At 37.7% G+C, this 22,093-nt stretch overlaps 1 protein-coding gene and 2 pseudogenes across 2 annotated transcripts in view; 2 read left to right on the top strand and 1 right to left on the bottom strand.

Annotated features, from left to right (window-relative positions):
* The window catches only part of BAG4 (BAG cochaperone 4), a 40,042-nt gene that overhangs the window by 7,484 nt on the left and 10,465 nt on the right, over nt 1-22,093 (bottom strand). Inside the window, exons 2-4 of one of the 2 annotated variants that reach the window (XM_004428862.3) lie at nt 12,041-12,148; nt 1,306-1,560; nt 622-876 (exon numbers count right to left, since the gene is read on the bottom strand). In XM_004428862.3, coding sequence (XP_004428919.1) covers nt 622-876; nt 1,306-1,560; nt 12,041-12,148 — 618 coding nt within the window. The remainder of the gene's footprint in view (nt 1-621; nt 877-1,305; nt 1,561-12,040; nt 12,149-22,093) is intronic. The other variant, XM_087418509.1, reaches the window with a different exon arrangement.
* LOC147913359 (origin recognition complex subunit 3 pseudogene) lies at nt 4,468-5,455 on the top strand (annotated as a pseudogene).
* Nucleotides 5,921-6,680, top strand: LOC106801601 (origin recognition complex subunit 3 pseudogene; annotated as a pseudogene).

Raw genomic sequence — 22,093 nt, 5'->3', positions numbered from 1 at the left:
GCCCTAAAAAGATAAAAGGGAATAATGCCCTGTCAAGTAAAAGACAGAGAATTCCTGAGTATAATGGCTGGAACCTACCCTGAGGCAGGTCATCATCAGGAACACCTCATAATCTATCCTTACCACATCACAATGCATTCAGTGACTTAATAAATAGGAATTCGGCAGTTTTTCCCCTAAAGAGTTAAAACCTTAAGACAGATCTTGAAAAGGAACCTAGACAAAGGCAAATGAAGTTCAAGGCTACAGTTTAATTAAACCATATGATTTCATATTAGTTTTGTCTTCTGTCTATAGGTAATAAAATAGGTAATAAAATGAGGCAATAAAATACAATCTTTGATTGTGTTTAACATTCAGATAGTTTTACAACAAACAGTAAATGAACATTTTCCTGTCTTGTAAAAAAAAGAGATGTGAACCGAAAACTGCTCTAAAAATGAAATCTATTAAACAAAAAAAAAAAGAAAAAGAAACTTGGCTAGGTAAAAGTATAGGTAGTAGTCACCACTTTTTGCCATTACTCCCCATTTAACACAGACCAGTGCAGAAAAGTCCTGTGTTGTGCTCTCTTAATTACCCAAATGTCATCGAAAGAACAATGTTTAGAAGGTCGCCTACCTTGGGCTGCTGGGGTGGGGGTGACGGAGGTGGCTGAGGAGAGCCACTGCTAGGCCATGGCGAAGTACTTTCACTCATGTAGAGATTCCCAGGTGGTGCTGAGGGTGCAGCTGAAGGCCAGGGGTAACGGGTTCCCATTCCGTAAGCACCAGGAGAAGCCCATGAATCCTCTTGTGGTCGTACAGTTGGTCCTGGTTGTGGAACACTACGATTACCATCCCCATAAAGATAATGGGGCAGGGTCATTCCAGGGTTCTAGATTGAGAGGAAGGAAATATGCTCGTCATTGCTAAAAAAAAAACTTAAGTAATGAAAATATTCTAATATAAACAGATTCTGAGATGCTCCCTCTCTGCTTAACAGAGTATACTTTAGCTGCTACTGGGCTAAATTGTAGCATCTCTACTCAGTTGCAATAAATTCTCCAAGCCTAACAAAGCTTGGTTCCAAAGATACCAGGGGCAGATTTGGCGATGACCAAACTCAGAAGGAATAGGGCCTAAAATACAATGGCTGAAGCATAACATAATTCTGCCCCATAGATATTATAAATAAATAGATCCATATGCTATAAGGAAGTACAAATAAAGACATATTAGAACTTCCCCTGACGTGAACAGAGAAATAAACATGGTATCATTTATAGAATATTAAAAAATATAAACCCAGAAGAAAAATGCTCACCTGTGAAGCAGGATATCCTGGAACCTGCCCCCTAAGAGGGGGTGCTTCAGTCTGGCAGTCCTGCTGGGGATATATCCAACGAGAGACTGGGGTTGGGCTGTTGCCAGGTGAACGGTAAGTGCTTGGAACCTCTGTGGAGTAATGGGTCTGAGTATATCCAGGTGTGTAATAAGCCCCAGAGTATGAGGCAGTATTTGCCCCGGGGCCAGTGGGGTATGGTGGGCCATATGCTCCATTTGTATAAGAATTCAAACTCTGTAAAAGAGTGAAGTTAAGAGAAAAAAAGATGAATCAGTAGAAGAGTTGAATGCCCCCTGACTTAATATCCAACTGTGAAAACCTTGAGAAGAAAAAAGAACAACCAATGAAAATATGAACTACCTAAGGAATCTCTGAAGCATTCGTTCTCTCATATATTATAATCATATACCATATATTAAACTCAGATTATCACTTTAGAGTCTGTGTCATAACAATGGGCGAGTATATTGTGATGAATGATGAAGTGATGGCCTTAGAGCAGTGCTTCCATAAGCATACCTAACAATTATACCTAACAGCAGAGAACTTGTACCCACAAACCAGGGAAGGGATTCTGGGAAAATGGCTAGAGAAAGAAGAAAATAACCATGATACAAGAGAAAGAAAAAAAGACTATAGAGACAGACCTAGCTCTGCCATAGGCTTTGTATTTAACCTCTCTGAGCTTCAGTTTCTCCACCAGGAAAATGGAGATCATAAACTTATCTTGCAGAGTTATTGAGAAAATTAAATGAGATGACATACAGAAAATGGTTAGCATAGTGTCTGACACATAGTATGTTTAACAAATGGTAATTACTTATAATATCATTGCTATTAGTATTATGGCAAGGTCAAGAAATGAACCCAAATCTGACTCCAAAGCCCATGTTCTTTGTACTGTCCCACTCTGCTTCCCAAATAATAACAGCAGACAACAGAGACACATTCCTCACATATTGCTTATTGTAGTTTTGAATCACCTATCCAGACTATTATTGACACCCAGAATCCTCAGTTTAGTAATCCAAACAAGATTAAAGCTAAACTCTAAATTTAGATGATTACCTTAAGGTTTTCTATTAATTTCTACTTTACCTTTTTAAGATGGTGAAAACAGAGAATCAAGTTTTCCCGTACTCATCTTTCTCCCTAAGACTACATAATCTTTCCCACTTTAGATAGAAGAATAAGAAAAGAATCCTGTGATGTTAAGTAGATTTATTGTGGTGATCATTTCACAATGTATACAAATATTGAATCATTATGTTGTACGTCTGAAACTAATACAATGTTATATGTCAATTATACCTCATTTTTTTTTTTAGCAAATATTTATTGAGCACTTACTCTTTTTTTTTTTTTTTTGTGAGGAAGATCAGCCCTGAGCTAACATCCATGCTAATCCTCCTCTTTTTGCTGAGGAAGACAGGCCCTGAGCTAACATCCATTGCCAATCCTCCTCGTTTTTTTTCCCCAAAGCCCCAGCAGATAGTTGTATGTCATAGTTGCACATCCTTCTAGTTGCTGTATGTGGGACACGGCCCCAGCATGGCCAGAGAAGCGGTGCGTCAGTGCGCGCCCAGGATCCAAACCCAGGCCACCAGCAGCGGGGCGTGTTACCTCATTTTAAAAAAAAAGAATCCTGATATCTTGTACAGTTGTTAATGACTGAAGAAAATGAAATTCAAATTTGATTCCTAATCTAACACATCAAAAAGTGAGATGGACTGAAGTGGAAAGGAGGTCATAATTCTGTGAAAAAGAACCTAAATTCTTAGCCATACTTTTATGGCAAGAAAATAAAAGACAGGCTATTATCACCACATGGGCAAAGAATTCCATGCAGGGACAGGTACAAAAAGAAGATCCAGCAAGGCATTCCCCAAGCAGAAGGACAATGAACCACTCCTTTGTTAAAGCCACTACGAGGCTGTTAAGGTCGTCCACCTGTAAGTTGCTGTGCCTAAACAAGGAATCCCTTAATACAACATACACAGTTGGAGATTTGATAGAATATCATGTGACTTTTTGTACTGTTATTCAATTTCTAGAAATCCTTCCTAAGGAAATGATTCAACTAGAGAAAAAGGTGTAGGCATGAATTTGTTCATCATAACATTATTTATAATCACACAAAATCGTAAACAACCTAAATGTCCTATAATAATGGAATGATTGAGTAGATTATGGGCTATTCATTGAGGGAATTTTATTCTGTCTTAAAAATTCACTGTTAGAACTGACCAAATATTTAATGATCTTAAAGAATTATTTTTAGAGTTTTTTTCTTTAAATTTTAATATGGCATTGTAATAATGTTTTTAAAACTTCCTTATATTTTAAAAATATGTACTTAAGTATTAACAAGAGAAATAAAATGATGTCTGGAATTTGCTTCAAAATACTCCAAGGATATAGATCAAACAAGATGGCACGGATTGATACTTGTTGAAGCTGAGAGATCAGTACATGGAGGTTATAATGAACGCTATTCTCATGACTTTCCATTGTGTTTGAAAATTTCCTTAATATTAAAAAAAAAGGAGTCCCTGTTGTTTCACCTTATAACATAGAAAGTACATAGGATACATGAAAAGTCCTATAAAAAAGTATATGTACAATAAGTTTAAAGCTGTTAAACATGATAGGGAAAAGGCTGAAAACAAATATACCAAAATATGGATATATTAGGATAGCAGAAGAGTGTTTTTTCTCCTTTAATTTTCCAAATTTTTAATAATAAAGTTGTATTACTCTTCATAGTAAAAAAAAAAAAAATTTTATGCTATTAAAAATTTCATGAAACCCTAAGTGTGTCTGGAATGCAGTGGGCTGCTAGGACCACAGCTACCTCACTGGTGTCCAAGCAGACTATTTTCATGACAGGAAACTGTGTCTCAGGACAGTGAGCTATGACGTGAAACTTGTCAGCTGACACAGCAACAGACAAAATCTGAAACTGAGCAACTACAAGAAGAATTAAATAAAATCTGTGATAGTTACTGAATTTCTGTAAAAGTCTCATTCTGGATTCTAGGAAAATATCAAGAGACCGGAGCTCTTAAAACTCAGAGAAATTTCAACTCCTGTTCTTGCTCTAGATATAAATGTAGATATGACTTAGTATTCAAAGTCAAAATAATGTCACACCATATGGCATCTCACGGTAAGCTAAAGATTATCCAGTATGAAATATTTCCAAAAGTTGGTTTCACAGTTGATGGACTGTTGTGTAGATGTAGAATTCAAAGAGGAGAAAAGTGGTCAGGTTTCTCACCCAGAAAGCAATACATTGCTCAACGGATTCCCTTTCCATTTGGTATATGAATAGCAAACAGCAAGGAGACCCAAACCAAGCAAAAAAAACCAAAAACGATTTCCTCTATCACCACAACTCCTCCTGCTGTGCTTATCTTGAAAACCAGGAAGGCTTCACCCAAAAGTACTCCAAGACTTCATAATTATCAGCAGTCAACAGCTTGAATTTCTCCTATTACTCATTTTTGGAATTGCCAAATCTATTATCATTGACCGGTTGCTTCTTCATGCAGTATCTCTACTGATAGAACTACTCTAATTTTTGTCTCACAGGAGCTCCTGACCACAGTACTTAATAAGCTGTATTTTACAACCCAGTTCCCCTTTAAATTAAATGAAAAAGTGTTACAGGTTTTGACCAATGTCTTTTTGTATCATGATTTCTCAATTCAGATTTATAAAAGGACTTCAGTTTTCTTTTTTAGAACATTTCCATTCCCAGGCACTCAGTGTTCTGTGGTGTCATCTCCCAGAAGCCAAGAGAATATCGTCTTTATCAGAAAATCAATGTGAAAACATTCGATGCCTTTCCTCCTCTAGGAGGTACATGGAAAAGAAGCTTTAGAAAAACAAATTGCATTAATGACTAGAGGATTTTAAACAAACAAAAAAACCAAAATCATTACTAGAAAACCTCCAAGTTTATCATACAAATTACTTCCTGGTTTTGAGATGGCTTCATGAGTTCATACCTTCTTTTCCCAAGTACCCACTGAGTCGACAGATCACAGAGCTGCAACGTGCATATTTACAAGAGAACATGGAGGGGGCCGGCCCTGCGGCGCAAGTGGTTAAGTGCTCGCGCTAGGCTTCCGTGGCCCCGGCTTCGCAGGTTCCGATCCTGGGCGTGCACTGACGCACCGCTTATCAAGCCACGCTGTGGCGGTGTCCCATATAAAGTGGAGGAAGATGGGCACGGATGTTAGCTCAGGGCCAACCTTTCTCAGCAAAAAAAAAAAAAAATGAGGATTGGCATCGGATGTTAGCTCAGGACTGATCTTCCTCACAAGAGAACATGCAGTCAGGGGCCAGCCCGGTGGCTCAGCGGTTAAGTGTGCACGGTCCGCTGTGGCAGCCCAGGGTTTGCCAGTTGGGATCCCGGTCATGCACCGACGCACCGCCTGTCGAGCCATGCTGTGGCGGTGTCCCATATGAAGGGGAGGAAGATGGGCACGGATGTTAGCCCAGGGCCAGTCTTCCTCAGCAAAAAGAGAGGAGGATTGACAGATGTTAGCTCAGGACCGATCTTCCTCACAAAAAAAAAAAAAAGAACATGGAGTCAGAAGACTATGTATTAACCTTGCAGTTGCTAAAGATGTTGGCTAAGGATGAACTAACGCTCATATTTCAGAAATATTTCAAAGTTTCTAAGTCTTCTTCTGTAAAGCAGCTTGGCAGCACAGCAAAGAAAATATAGGACTTCCTGGTCCAGTTTCAGAGCCCTGATACAGAGGCCAAAGAGGAAGAAAATGCCTTTGTGGCTTAAGAAGACAGACATCTTTTACCTCCAGAAGTCCCTGATGGAAATGAAGGAGTCAAGAGCAAATAAGAAGCAATCTTAGTTTAAAGAACTCAGAATACTTCATGAACTTCATCAACAGTCTGGTGAGACAGTATCTTCTGCCTCCAGAAATACAGCCTCTGTATGAGAGGGTGCACTCCAGTGCTGCTCACACGCGCTCCATGAACCACCCTGCATGCTCCTCTCAACAATCCTTACTATCACCTAAAGAATGAAGCTCTGAAAAATGAGGCAAGCTGTATTTCAAAGATTGCCCCCAATACCCACATAGCACATAAACTGCACCTAGAGCACAGCAGGCTAATCAACTTTGTGGACTGGTCAGAGGCCTTAGCAACAATTAACAGCTTCTAAAGAAATGGATGTAAATTCCACACTCTCAGGAAAAAAAAAAAAAGAAAAGCATGAAATTATGCATTCTTGTTTTATTAGGGCTGTTTCTGAATTAGAATTTTTAAGATTTATAAACCCTACCAAACAGAAGAATGATTATGTGGTAAGGCTAACATGAGGTGACAGCTAGAACGCAAAGGAGTGAAACCACTTAATTTTTAAAAAAGGAAACCAGTCATATCTACATACCATTACAGGAGGCTGTTTTGGTCAGAAGATATATGTGCAATCCCCATGTGATATTCCACCAGAAAATACACACGTGCTAATACATGTGTATGTATATATACCTTTGGGTTTAGAATCCAACAACTTGTATATTGTATCTAAAAGCTCTCTCACATTATTGCTGTTGCTTTAAAAAGTCATTACTAAATTATAAGTGAATCTTTCTTGGTTATATGTAATATATACGTGTAATAAATTCCTTTACTTAAGGTGGAAAAATGTCATGTCCTAAGAACAATCTTTATCAATAAGATCAATTGATGACATCAGAAAAATTAACATTGCTGAGAAAAATTGTGACTCATGACTTTAAGGAGTTCTGTCGTCTTCTTATATTAACTATAAAGGTAATGCATGCTACTCCTATTGACCTATACTCAATCCCAATGAAAATCCCAGCTGCCTTTTGTGCTGAAATTGACAAGTTGATCCTAAAATTCATATGAAAATGCAAGGGACCCAAAACAGCCAAAACAATCTTGAAAAAGAAGAAAGATGGAGGACTCACACTTCCCAATTTCAAAATTTACTACAAAGCTATAGTAATCAAAACAGTTTGGTGCTGGCATAAGGATAGACAGATAGATCAATGGAACAGAACTGCAAGTCCAGAAATAAACTTTTACATTTGAGGCCAACTGATTTTCAACAGTCTTTTCAGCAGATGGTGGTGAGACACTTGGATAGCCACATGTAAAAGAATGAAGTTGGCAGGGCCGGCCCTGTGGCTTAGCGGTTAAGTGCGCGCGCTCCACTGCTGGCGGCCCGGGTTTGGATCCCGGGTGCGCACCGACATACCGCTTCTCCGGCCATGCTGAGGCCACATCCCACATACAGCAACTAGAGGGATGTGCAACTATGACATACAACTATCTACTGGGGCTTTGGGGGAAATAAATAAATAAATAAATAAATAAATAAAATTATTAAAAAGAATAAGTTGGACCCTACATCACACCATATACAAAAATTAACTCAAAACAGATGACCGACCTAAATGTAAGAGCTAAAACTATTTTTAACAAAAAGTCTTAGGAGAAAACATAGGCGTAAATCTTTGTGACCTTGGCTTCAGCAATGGTTTCTTAGGTATGACAATAAAAGCAAGAGCAACAAAAGAAAAAATAAATTAGACTTCAAAATTAAAAACATCAAAATTAAAAACATTTGTGCTTCAAAGAACACCATGAAGAGAGTGAAAAGACAACCCACAGAATGAGAGAAAATATTTGCAAATCATATATTTCATAAGAGACTTGTATCTAGAATATATAAAGAACTCTTAAAATTCAACAATAAAAAGACAAATATCCCAATTTAAAAACAGGCAGAGGATCCGAATAGATATTTCTCCAAATAAGATATATGAATGGCTAATAAGCAAATGAAAAGATGTTCAACATCATTAGTCATCAGGGAACTACAAATCAAAACTCCAAGGAGATAGCACTTCATACCCACTAGATGACTAGGGAAAAAAAAGGGAAAATAACAAGTATTGGCAAGAATGTGAAGAAACTGAAAAACCTTCATTCACTGCTGATGGAATGTAAATTGGTGCAGTTGCTTTGGAAAAGTGTGCCAGTTTATCAAATTGTTAAACAGAGTTATTACCATATGACCCAGCAATTCCACTCCTTTGTATATTCCCAAGAGAACTGAAAACATTTGTCCACATAAAAATTAGTACACAAATATTTATAACAGCATTATTCATAACAGCCAAAAAGTAGAAAAAACTCAAACTTCTATCAACTGATGAATGGATAAAATAAATGTGGTATATCCACAGAATGGGATATTATTTAGCCATAGAAAAGAACGAAGTATTGATACACGCCACAACGTAGACGGACATTATGCTAAGTGAAAAAAGCCTATCACAAGAGATCACATATTATATGATTCCATTTCTATGAAATGTCCAGAATAGGCAAATCCATAGAGAATAACAAGTAGATTACAGGTTGCCAGGGGATAGGAGGAGGGAAGAATGGGGGTGATAGGTACATAGTTTCCATTTGGGGTGACAAAAATGTTCTGGAATTAGACAGTGACGGAAGTTGCACAACCTTATGAATGTACTAAAAACAACTGAATTGTACACTTTAAAGGGTGAATTTTATAGTATATGGCCAAACCACCAGTATGTCACATTAGGCAATAATAATGCCTGCTTCTCTAAAATTTAGTCACAGGAATGAGGATGACACAAGTAAACTAGAAGTTTGTGATAAGTAGTAACATGAGTTTTTCTTTATTTCACATTCCACTATCTCTAATCAACCTTATGCTCAAGTTCACATATACATGACCATTATAAGAAATCAATTGCTTTCATATTTTCCTTAAGTAAACAAGCAAATCTGGCTCTAACTTTAATAAATTCTTCTGGCTCAAAATCAATCTTCAAAGATATATTACCAAATTAATGAGAAAAAGAGGAACATAACTTTTTTTAAAAAATTACTCAACCAGGGCCGGCTCCGTGGCTTGGCGGTTGGGTGCGCGCGCTCTGATGCTGGCGGCCCGGGTTCGGATCCCGGGAGCGCCCCGAGGCACCACTTCTCCGTCCAACGCGAGGCCGAGTCCCACGTACAGCAACTAGAAGGATGTGAACCTATGACATGCAACTATCTACTGGGGCTTTGGGGGGAAAAAACTGAATAAATAAAATCTTTAAAAAAAAAAAAAAAAAAAAAAAATTACTCAACCCCATAAAGAAAATTGTTCCTATTATTTTAGCCTCCATATCACTAGTAAATCAGAAAAGAACTGAACATAGTATTTGACTATTTGAAATCTATCAGGAAAATTACATTAGTATAGTTTATGGTGATCCGAAAATTTATCTGCAGAGAACATCAGTCTACAGAGAATTCTGACTTGGATCTAAAATTCAAATTCTGTGAAAGCTGCTTAAATACAGCTGCTTTAAAATTGTATACACTGCAATGATGTTTTTAAAAAATTATTTGCATATAGAAATATGGTACCTAGATAGAAGAAAATAATAGAAAGAAATAAGCAAATATGACAATTATTGGTGGGATGGCCAGAAAATGGGTGACTAACTTTTTAAACATTTCCTCTTTGGTACAACCACTGTGAAAAGTAATCTGGCTATATTTAATAAAGATGTACATATCAAAACCCAACAATTCCACACCCTAGGGAAATTCTTGTCTCATATGTGTACAACAGAAAAGTGAAAAACAATGTCAAGTAAAAAAAGAAAGCTGCAGGAGAATGCTAGTACGAAATCACTCATATCAAGTTTAAAAACATGTTCAACGATACTATATAAATGTATATACAAGTAGTAAAAACACAGAAACATGAGATAATAAATATAACTTCAGGAAATGGAAAGAAGTGTTACGTTTGGTTTTAATTGTATTTGTTTTACTTCTTTTTAAAAAATCTGAAACGGCAAATCTAACAGTCGAAAAAGCTAGGTACTGCATAAAAAGATGTACATATTTTCTGTACTCTTTCAATACACCTGAAATATTTAAATATTTGTCATAAGAAGTCAAATTTTTTTGACATCAAAAGCAAAGGCAACAAAAGCAACAATAAACAAGTGGGACTACATTAAACTAAAAAGCTTCTGCACAGCAAAGGAAACCATCAAGAAAATGAAAAACCTACTGAATAGGAGAAAATTTTACAAATCATATAATCTAGATAAGGGGTTAATATATAAAGAATTCATACAACTCAATAGCAAAACAACAAATAATCCTATTAAAAAATGGGCAGATGATCTCTATAGACATTTTTCCAAAGACATAGAGGTGGCCAATAGGCACATGAAAAGGTGCTCAACACCACTCATTATCAGGGAAATGCAAATCAAAACCACAATGAGATATCACCTCACACCTGTCAGAATGGCTATTATCATAAAGACAAGAAATAACAAATGTTGGCAAAGATGCGGAGAAAAGTGAACCCTTGTGCACTGTTGGTGAGAATGTAAACTGGTGCAGCCACTATGGAAAACACTATGGAGGTCCCCCCAAAAATTAAAAATAGGACTACCATATGATCCAGCAATGCCACTTCTGGGAATATATCCAAAGGAAATGAAAATATTAACTCAAAAAGATATCTGCACCCCCATGTTCACTGCAGCATTATTTACAATAGCCAAGACATGGAAGCAACCTAAGTGTCCACCGATGGTTGAATGGATGAAGAAAATGTGGTATGTATATATATATATATATACACACACAATGGAATATTATTCAGCCATAAAAACAGAGGAAATCTTGCCATTTGTGACAAGATGGATGGACTTTGAAGGCATTATGCTAAGTGAAATAAGTCAGACAGAGAAAGATAAATACCGTATGATCTCACTTAAACGTGGAATCTTAAAAAAAACCCCACAGATACAGAGAACAGATTGGTGGTTCCTAGAGGCTTCAGCTGGGTGGGGGGGGGGGGGGTGCAGCAGGTAAATAGGTGAAGGAAATCAAAAAGTACAGACTTCTAGTTACAAAATAAATAAGTCATGGGATATAAGGTACAGCATGGTGACTATAGTTAATACTGTATTGTATATTTGAAAGTTGCTAAGAGAGTAAATCTTAAAAGTTCTTATCACAAGAAAAAAAATTTCTGAATGTGTGGTGACAGATGTTAACTAGACTTACTGTAGTGATCATTTCACAATATATACAAATATCGAATCATTATGTTGTACACGTTATATGTCAATTATATCTCAAAAAAAAAAGCCAAATTTAAAAAACATAAGTACAGGGCCGGCCCTGTGGCTTGGTGGTTAAGTGCGCGCGCTGCAATGCTGGTGGCCCGGGTTCGGATCCCGGGTGTGCATCGAGGCACCACTTCTCCGTCCATCCTGAGGCCGAGTCCCACATACAGCAACTAGAAGGATGTACAGCTATGACATACAACTATCTACTGGGGCTTTGGGGGGAAAAAATAAAATAAATAAAATCTTAAAAAAAAAAAAAAAAAAAACATAAGTACATTTTAAGTTTGTTGTTTCCAGGTCCTGAGAAATAATCCATTATGCCTCTAGCTACTTTTGCTATAGGTAATATTTGCCTAGATATTTCCTGATCTCTGTGCTAAAAACATTAAGATGATTAAGATAGAGTCCATTAAATAACAAAAGCCCCACACATCATTACTATGAAATCTCCATAGGTTTTGAAAATAAATCAATTCATTAAGAAAAAATTCAGAAAGCCTGTCAATTTTAGACCATACCTGGCCTTGCATTTCTGGTCTTACAGGATATGTACTTGGGTAAGGAGCCCTAGGTCGTGCAGGAGTATTCCAATAGTTAGAATTGTAGCTAGGATATGGTGGCTGCTCCTAAGACAAAAAAAGGAAAATAAATTCATTTTTAATAACATTCTTACATCATTCTGAAAAGTTGATAGAGGCAGGTATAAGTATCAAAAAAAAGCAATACAGCATTATTCACTCCAGCCAAGAACTGGAAGCAACCCAAGCGTCCCTCACCTGATGACTGGATAAAGAAGATGTGGTATATATATATACAATGGAATACTACTCAGCCATAAAAAGGAAAAAAAATTGTCCCATTTGCAGCAACATGGATGGACCTGGAGGGTATTATGTTACGTGAAATAAACCAGACAGAGAAAGACAAAGACCACATGATTTCACTCATATGCAGAAGACAAACTAACACACGGACAGAAAGAACAGTTTGGTGGTTACCAGGGGGAAGGGGGTGGAGGGGTGGGTACAAGGGGTGAAGGGATGCATTTATATGGTGACTGACAAACAATAATGTACAAATAAAATTTCACAATGTTATAAACTATTATGACATCAAAAAAAAGCGCAATAGACACAAAGCAATAGAACCCCACTGTAAAGTCACTCCTTATTAAATTGATGGAGAAGGTATATTATATGGTAAGTCACATGCCCTAGAAGAAAGCAATTATTGACTACCTAGTAGAAGGCTGTTCTTATGCATTATGCCAATGCTGCCATACCAACTGATATATAAAAGAATTCTACTATGTCAAGACGATTAGCAAAACCAGATACCTTAGATTCCTTTATCCCTCTCCAACCACTAATCCCATCACTACTAATTTAATTAGTGCAGCACAATTATAGTTTTTTGCCATTGTTAAGAGTAGCATTTACCCATCTCAACAACTCTGGAACTTGAACATGTTACTACTAAGCTTTACTTCAAACACATCCATCTTCAATACTCGTTTGCCTGGCCACACTCTAGTTTTTTTGTATTCCTCTACTCTCTGCTATGGCTAAGCTTTCTGCTGGCAGCCTAAAACTAACTCAGTTTCAGGAAGTGAAGTAGAACAATTACCACTCTAAGGAAAAAATCTAGCTATGACATTAATCTCTACAGCTTTTCACTCCAACTCAAAAAAGTTAATGCAATGATTTGCAACAAGCCAATAAACCCTATAGTCTCTGATAAGAGACTACAAAACTTTTCAGAGTCTGGTTTAATATACACATTTGTTATTCTATAAATTGAGTTATTTTGCTTTGAACTTTATAATTTAAGTATAGTTTTAAACCTAAACAGGGCCGGCCCCGTGGCTTAGCGGTTAGGTGAACGTGCTCCGCTGCCGGCAGCCCTGGTTCGGATCCCGGGTGCGAACCAACGCACCGCTTCTCCGGCCATGCTGAGGCCGCGTCCCACATACAGCAACTAGAAGGATGTGCAGCTATGACATACAGCTATCTACTGGGGCTTTGGGGGAAAAATAATTAATTAATTAATTAATTAAACCTAAACAGAATCTGAGAATTTTTTCTCAATATTGGTTTCACAAAGAAATTCACTGACAGCTGTAATCGCTGAGAGTTTAATTATCACCATCTTAGCTTAACTACACTACTTATCAGTTTCATAATATTTTGTTTTCAAAGCAAGTAATTATTCCATATGACATTACACAAGCTGGGGAAGTAACATCTCCTTTATATAGAAACTAGATCCTAGCTACCAAATTTCTCAATCAGGCAAATTCTCCTGATTAATGTCCTCCCTTCCACCCGCTGGTTAAGGGGTGAGTATTTGACTAATTAATTGATTTCCCTCTACCAAGAATTTGAATCTTGAGTAAAGAAATGAAAAGACGACAGTGGAAGCCGACTCACCCAGGGGTGGTGACTAATACCTAAATCCCCAGAACCACCCTGGTTTCTGTTCTTCCCTACTCATTCTCTGAGGTACCCACATTTTTACTACTACTCCATCCTCCCATCCCTCACCCCCACCATGTCTTCACTTCCTTCCTTATTCAGCTTCCCAACACCTTAATCCCTTGCCACTCTTTCCCTCACATATCCTCACCCTGCAAAAACCTCACCCAGTTTAAAACCAATCCTCTGCTGACTCCACACCGTCCTTCATCTAAATATTGGTGGAGAAAACATACTGAGCTCTCTGGTTTCACTGTAAATTCATGACACACCTTAGCAACCATACTACACTTCCTTAGTATGTCCATCTCACTCTCCAAAACAACTATGTCTCTCGTCCCCTTAAATCTCCAACATCCTCTTATCGCACCCCTCATTTTTCAACTGACTTTATCTCATATTTCACTTTAAAAAAGAAAAAAACAATAATACAGAAACTCCTTCATCTTCCTACTTACTAAATCTACCAATGTGCCATATCTGTCACTGTCTTCCCAGAAAGCAGGAATGAAATGTCTTTGGTCCTATTAAAGGCCAATCCTTCCACACAGCTCTGGACCACATAAACTCTTACCTTCTAAAGAACCTTACTCCTGCAGTTACCTCTACTCTTTCATGAGTATCTATTTCTCCTAGTAGAGCAAGTCATTTCCATTAGAATACAAACCTGCCCTCAAGACTACCCTAAACAAATATTAAAACATATTTTTAAACTACCATAACAGTGTGGCAAGTGATTGGGTGTTTAAATAAACAAGATTAACAATAACCTGGTAATTGCTGAGGATGAGTGATGGATATCTGGGAGTTTTATTATACTGGTCTCTCTACTTTTACCTATGTTTGCGAGTTTCTATAATAAAAAGTTAAAAAACAAAACTGTGGGGGCCAGTCCGTTGCATAGTGGTTAAGTTCGCACGCTCCGCTTCAGCGGCCTGGGGTTCGCAGGTTCAGATCCCAGGAGCAGACCTACGCACCGCTTCTCAAGCCATGCTGTGGCAGGCATCCCAAATATAAAGTAGAGGAAAATGGGCACGGATGTTAGCCCAGGGTCAATCTTCCTCAGCCAAAAGAGGAGTATTAGCAACAGATGTTAGTTCAGGGCTAATCTTCCTCACAAAAACAAAACAAAACTGTGGCGCAGGGATTGAAGGTAGACTTCCCTTAAATAAATCCTATTTTGTTCGTTTGACTTTATTTTTTTTTTTAAAGATTTTATTTATTTTATTTTTCCCCCCAAAGCCCCAGTGGATAGTTGTATGTCATAGCTGCACATCCTTCTAGTTGCTGTATGCGGGACTCGGCCTCAGGATGAACGGAGAAGTGGTGCCTCGATGCACACCCGGGATCCGAACCCGGGCCACCAGCATCGCAGCGCGCGCACTTAACCACCAAGCCACAGGGCCGGCCCTGTTCGTTTGACTTTAGAACAATCATAAATATTTTACATAATTATAAAAGATAATTAAATATTTTTAAATCCCTAAAAGAAAGCAAAACAAACCAAAAAACACTGAGCGTTGAATTGATAGAACAAGCTCACAGAGAGAAACTATTTCAAGTGAATATAAAGCAAAGTAATTTGACCAACATCCCTACTGGGATATACTCTATAGACCAAAAACAAAAAGAAAAACAAACAAAAACTTGAATTTTTTTCAGGAATCATTAATAATTACCAACATTGTTGGTATTGTCATTTTGATACTGTTGTGTGGGTACTGTAGTTGCAAATGCATTACTATGTTGCTGTGGTTGGAAATCAGTATTCTCACAGTGGGAGATAAGAGATAAAAGAATAATGAAATTTAAAACCCTATAGTCCTTAATTTGAATTGGAAACATGAGTTTGAATTCAAACTGTATTTTATCTTTTAAAAAAAAACTAACAAATTGATAACTAGACATAAAAAACAATTAATTCAAGTAACTCCCGAACAGTTTTTTTGTTTTTTTTTTTTGTGAGGGAGATCAGCCCTGAGCTAACATCCGTGCTAATCCTCCTCTTTTTGCTGAGGAAGGCCGGCTCTGAGCTAACATCTATTGCCAATCCTCCTCCTTTTTTTCCTTCCCCAAAGCCCCAGTAGATAGTTGTATGTCATAGTTGCACATCCTTCTAGTTGCTGTATGTGGGACGCAGCCTCAGCATGGCCGGAGAAGTGGTGCGTTGGTGCGCGCGATCCGAACCCGGGCCGCCAGGAGCGGAGCGCGGGCACTTAACCGCTAAGCTACTGGGCGGGCCCTGAACAGTTTTCTGAATGAATATCCTTAGTGATATGTCTTCTAAAGGCAAAAGAAATGCAAAGAGCATTACTCACAACAGCCAAGGCTTGGAAACAACCTAAATGCCCATCAACAGATGAATGAATAAAGCAGACATGGTGTACACACACACGCACGCACACACACACACTGGAATACTACTCAGCCGTAAAAAAGATGAAATCTTGCCATTTGTGACAACACGGATGGACCTTGAGGGTATTATGCTAAGCAAAATAAGTCACACAGAGAAAGCCAAATATGTATGATTTCACTCATATGTGAAAGATAAAACAGCAACAACAAACACATAGACACACAGAATAGACTGGTGGTTACTGAGGGGAAGGGAGTAGTGGGAGGGCAAAAGGGGTAAAGGGACACATTTGTATGGTGATGAATAGCAGCTAGACTTTCAGTGGTGAACACGATGTAGTCTATACAGAAGTCGAAATATAATGATGTACACTTGAAATTTATATAATATTATAAACCAATGTTACCTCAATAAATAAATAAATAGAAACATTTAAACTTTACATAGAATGTTATACAGTAGTAGTTATATAATAGTAGTTTTAAATTACTGTTTTAATTTTTAAACTATTTTGTGTGTATTGTAGAATAGAGGAAATAAATAAATAGAGCAATGTTATTGGGAACCAGTATTTTCAAAAGGGAAAGGAAAGATAATATACTGAATGGAGACAGATGAGGAAGAACCATGTATGGTAGGTTTCAACTAGAGGATCAAGTATAAACTCACATATTTCAAACATGTAATTTAACTTTTTTATGCCCAACAATTAAAAGTAAAAGTGACAGTGTGCCAGGTCCAAACAAAGGATTTAGGAGACAATGCAAATTCTAGCAACCCCTTGCACTCCTGCCCTCCATCAAGAGACCAGCATATCCCATATAGGAGCTGTGATTTCAGCTTGAGTCCCAGAACACAAAGGCATATGGGCAAACCTGAACCCAACCTGGAGCCTGGAGAAGAGCCATTGCAGTGGACTCACAGAACATGAGCAAGAATACATGTTTATTGTTGTAAGCCACAACCCTTGGAGTTTTTTTTTTTACTACAGGAAAGTCAACTAATGCAATAACGAAATATCAAGTTGGTAACATAACTACACAGAAAAAAGAATAATTTCAAATGACTTTTAAATCACATTATTTTGGGGACCAGCCCAGTGGCGTAGCGGTTAAGTTCACCTATTCCACTTCAGTGGCCCGGGGTTCACCAGTTTGGATCCTGGGCACTGATCTACTCACGGATCATCAGGCCATGCTGAGGCGGCATCCCACAAAGAAGAACTAGAAGGACCTAAAACTAGGATATAGAACTATGTACTGGGGCTTTGGGGAGAACAAAAGTAAAAGAGGAAGATTGGCAATAGATGTTAACTCAGGGCCAACCTTCCTCAAAAAAAAAAAAAAACACACACAATAAATCACATTATTTTGACTGTACATATTCTAAGGACAAGCTGAACTGCAAAGAAACCTAAACTGCATCCATTAGTTAATTGTTAGTCATAATATTGGCATTATCATTTTTATTAACAGCTTTATTGAGATATAATTCACTACCATACCATTCATCCATTTAAACTGTACAATTCAATGGTTTTTAGTGTATTCACAGCTATGTGCACTCATCACCACAATCAATTTTAGAACATTTTCAAAACCTCAAAAGAGAACACTGTACCCTTTAGCTACACTCTCCTATCTTCCCATTCCCCCAGCCCAATGCCACTATTAATCTACTTTCTGTCTCTACAGATTTGCCTATTCCGGATATCTCATATAAATGGAAGCATATAATATGTGATATCTGTGACTAGCTTCTTTCACTTAGCATAATGTTTTTGAGGTTCAACTACGTTGTAGCGTGTCTCAGTACTTCACTCCTTTCTGTGGCCAAATAATACTCAACTGTATACAAATACCACATTTCGCTTACCCACTCATCAGTTGATGGGCATGTGGACTGTTGCCATCTTTGGGCTATTACGGATAATGCTGCTATAAACATTCATGAATAATTTTTTTATGTGAACATATGTTTTCAGTTCTCTTGGGTTTACACCTAGGAATGGAATTGCTGGATCATATGGTAACTCTGTTTAACAATTTGAGGAACTGGCAAATCGTTTTCCAAAGAAGCTGCACCATTTACATTCCCATCAGCAATGTATGAAGGTTCCAATTTCTCCATATCCTCACCAATACTTGTTTTTTCTGTGGTTTTGTTTGTTTGTTTATAGCCAACCTAGTGGGTGTGAAGTAGTTATTGTGGTTTTGATTTGCAGTTCCCTGATGACTGATGATGATGAGCATTTATTCATGTGCTCATTGGCCATTTGTATACCTTCTTTAGAGAACTGTCTCTTCAGGTATTTTGCCCATTTTTAAATTGGGTTATTATTTTTTTGTGTGTGTGAGGAAGATCAGCCCTGCTATTCCTCCTCTTTTTGCTGAGGAAGACTGGCTCTGAGCTAACATCTATTGCCAATCCTCCTCCTTTTTTTCCCCCAAAGCCCCAGTAGGTAGTTGTATGTCATAGTTGCACGTCCTTCTAGTTGCTGTATGTGGGACGCGGCCTCAGCATGGCCGGAGAAGCGATGCGTCGGTGTGCGCCCAGGATCCGAACCCGGGCCACCAGTAGCGGAGCGTGCACACTTAACCGCTAAGCCACAGGGCCGGCCCTAAATTGGGTTATTTATAGTTTTATTGTCCAGTTTTTTATATATTCTACATACAAGTCCCTTTTCAAATATAATTTGCAAACATTTTCTTTCTTTTCAATTTCTTGATAGTGCCCGTTTAACAACAAAAGTTCTTAATTATTATAAAGTCCAATTTATCAATTTTTTTCTTTTGTTGGTTGTGCTTTATGTGTCTTATCTAACAAACCACTGTCAAATCCAAAGTAATAAAGATTTACCCCTATGTTTTCCTCTAAGATTTTTATAGTTTTAGCTCTTACATTTAGGTCTACGATCCATTTTGAATTAATTTTTACATATGGTGTGAAGGTCCAACTTTATTCTTTGTATGTGACTATCCAGTTGTCATGGCACCATATGCTGTGCCATAGACTATTCTTTCCCTCCAATGAATGGTCTTGGCATCCTTGTCAAAAATTAACTGACCAGGGGCCGGCCCCGTGGCTTAGCGGTTGGGTGCGTGCGCTCCGCTACTAGCAGTCTGGGTTGGGATCCCAGGCGCGCACCAACGCACCACTTGTCCGGCCATGCTGAGGCGGTATCCCACATACAGCAACTAGAAGGATGTGCAACTATGACATACAACTATCTACTGGGGCTTTGGGGAAAGAAAGGAGGAGGATTGGCAATAGATGTTAGCTCAGGGCCGGTCTTCCTCAGCAAAAAGAGGAGGATTGGCATGGATGTTAGCTCAGGGCTGATCTTCCTCACACACACACAAAAAAATTAACTGACCATAGACACGTGGATTTATTTCTGGACTTTCAATACTATTCCATATAAACATATAGGTTATACATGCCTTTTTATTTCTTTTTCTTGCCCAATTGCCCAAGCTAGAACCTCCAGTATAATGTTGAGTAGAAGTTGCAAGAGCAGATATCCTGTCTTGTTTCTGATCTTAGGGGAAAGCAACCTGATCCCTTTATCAGGTTGAGGAAATTTCCTTGTATTCCTGGAGCATTTTTATCATGAAACAGCATTGGATTTTGTCAAATGCTTTTCTACGTCTACTGAGATAATCATAGGGGTTTTGTTTTTTACTTTATTTTTATGGTGTATCACATTAATTGATTTTCAGATGTTAAGCCAACCTTGCATTCCTGGGATAAACCCCACTGGATCATGGTATATAATTCTTTTTATATGTTGCTGGATTCAGTTTGCTAGTATTTTTTTGAAGATTTTTGCATCCATATTAATAAGAGATATTAGCCTGTGTTTTCTTTATTTGTGATGTCCTTGTCTGGTTTGGGTATCAGGGTAAAAATGACTTCATAGAATGAGTTTAGAAGTATTCTCTCCTGTTCTATTTTTTAGAAGAACTTGTGAAGAATTGGTTTCAGTTCTTTAAACATTTTGGTAGAATTCACTAGTGAATTCACTAGCCCACCTGGGCTTGGGCTTTGTGGGTAGTTTTTTTATTACCAATTCAATCTCTTTACTTGTTATAGGTCTATTCAAATTTTCCATTTCTTCTTGAGTTAGTTTTGGTAATTTGTATCTTTCTAGGAATTTGTCCATTTCACCAAAATTACCTAATTTATTAGCATACAATTATTTACAGTATTCCATTATAATCCTTTTTATTTCTGTAAGATCAGTAGTAATGTCCCCTCTTTCATTTCTGATTCTAGTAATTTGAGTCTTCTCTCTTTTTTTTCTGGGTCAATCTAGCTAAAGGTTCATCAGTTTTGTTGATCTTTTCAAAGAACCAGGCTTTAGTTGCACTGATTTCCTCTATTATTTTTCAATTCTCTATTACATTAATTTCCACTCTTATTTTTATTATTTCCTTCTTCTGCTTGCTTTAGGTTTAGTTTGCTCTTCTTTTTCCAGTGTCTTGAGATGGAAGGTTAAGTTATTGATTTGAGATCATTCTTCTTTCTTAATATAGGCATTTACAGCTTTGAATTTCCCTCTAAGCACTACTACTTTAGCTGAATCTCCTAAGTTTTGGTATGTTGTGTCTTCATTTCCATTCATCTCAAAGTATTTTTTATTTCCCTTTTGATTTCCTCTTCAACCTGCTGGTTATTTAGGAGTGTTTTATTTAATTTCCACATATCTGTGAGCTTCCCAAAGTATTTCCTGCTATTTCTTCCTTCCTTCCTTCCTTCCTTCCTCCCTCCCTCCCTCCCTCCCTCCCTTCCTTCTTTCTTTCTTTTTTCCCCCAAAGCACCAGTAGATAGTTGTATGTCATAGTTGCACATCCTTCTAGCTGCTGTATGTGGGACTCGGCCTCAGCATGGCGGGAGAAGCGGCGCGTTGGTGCGCGCCCGGGATCCGAACCCGGGTCGCCAGCAGCAGAGCGTGCGCACTTAACCACTAAGCCCAGGGGCCGGCCCTCCTGCTATTAATTTCCAATTTCATTACATTATGGCTGGAGAACATATTTTGTATTATTTCTATCCCTTTTAAGATTTGTTTTATGGCTGGCATACAGTTTATCCTGGAGGCTGTTCAATGTGCACTTGAGAAGAATGTATATCCCGTCGTTCGGTGGAGCATTCTCAAGATGTCTATTAAGTCTAGTTGGTTTACAGTGTTGTTCACATCATCTATTTCCATGTTGATCTTATGTCTAGTTGTTCTATCCATTATTGAAAGTGAGGTACTAAAGTCTCTATTATTATTGAATTGTCTATTTCTCCCTTTATTTCTGTAAGTTTTTCCTTCATTTATTTTGGTATTTTGTTATTAGGTGCATATATATTTCTAATTGTTACTATCTTCCTGATCAATTGACCTTTTTACCATGTCCCTCTTTATCCCTAGTAACATTTTTTGTTTTAAAGTTTACTTTGTCTGATGTTAGTATAGCCATTCTAGCTTTCTTCTAATTACCGTTTGCATGATAATTTCTTTTTCCATCCTTTTATTTTCAAGCCATTTGTATCTTTAAATCTGAAGTGTGTCTCCTACAGATAGCTAAGAAAAACCTACTACTCCTATGTTTCTCCTTTACTCTCACACTACTACCACATTCACAACACTTCTGATACAATATGTGTGGGGTTTTTTTCCTCACACTAAGCAATTCTGCACCACCAGCTGGGTGCCCTACAATTTAACTCAATTTTGACACTATCTTCCC

Source organism: Ceratotherium simum, chromosome 28, assembly GCF_057802395.1.
Source record: "Ceratotherium simum simum isolate JZ-2026a chromosome 28, ASM5780239v1, whole genome shotgun sequence".
NCBI lineage: Eukaryota > Metazoa > Chordata > Mammalia > Perissodactyla > Rhinocerotidae > Ceratotherium > Ceratotherium simum.
The sequence above is the reverse complement of the archived record's forward strand: the minus strand, read 5'-3'. Positions and strand labels throughout refer to the sequence as shown.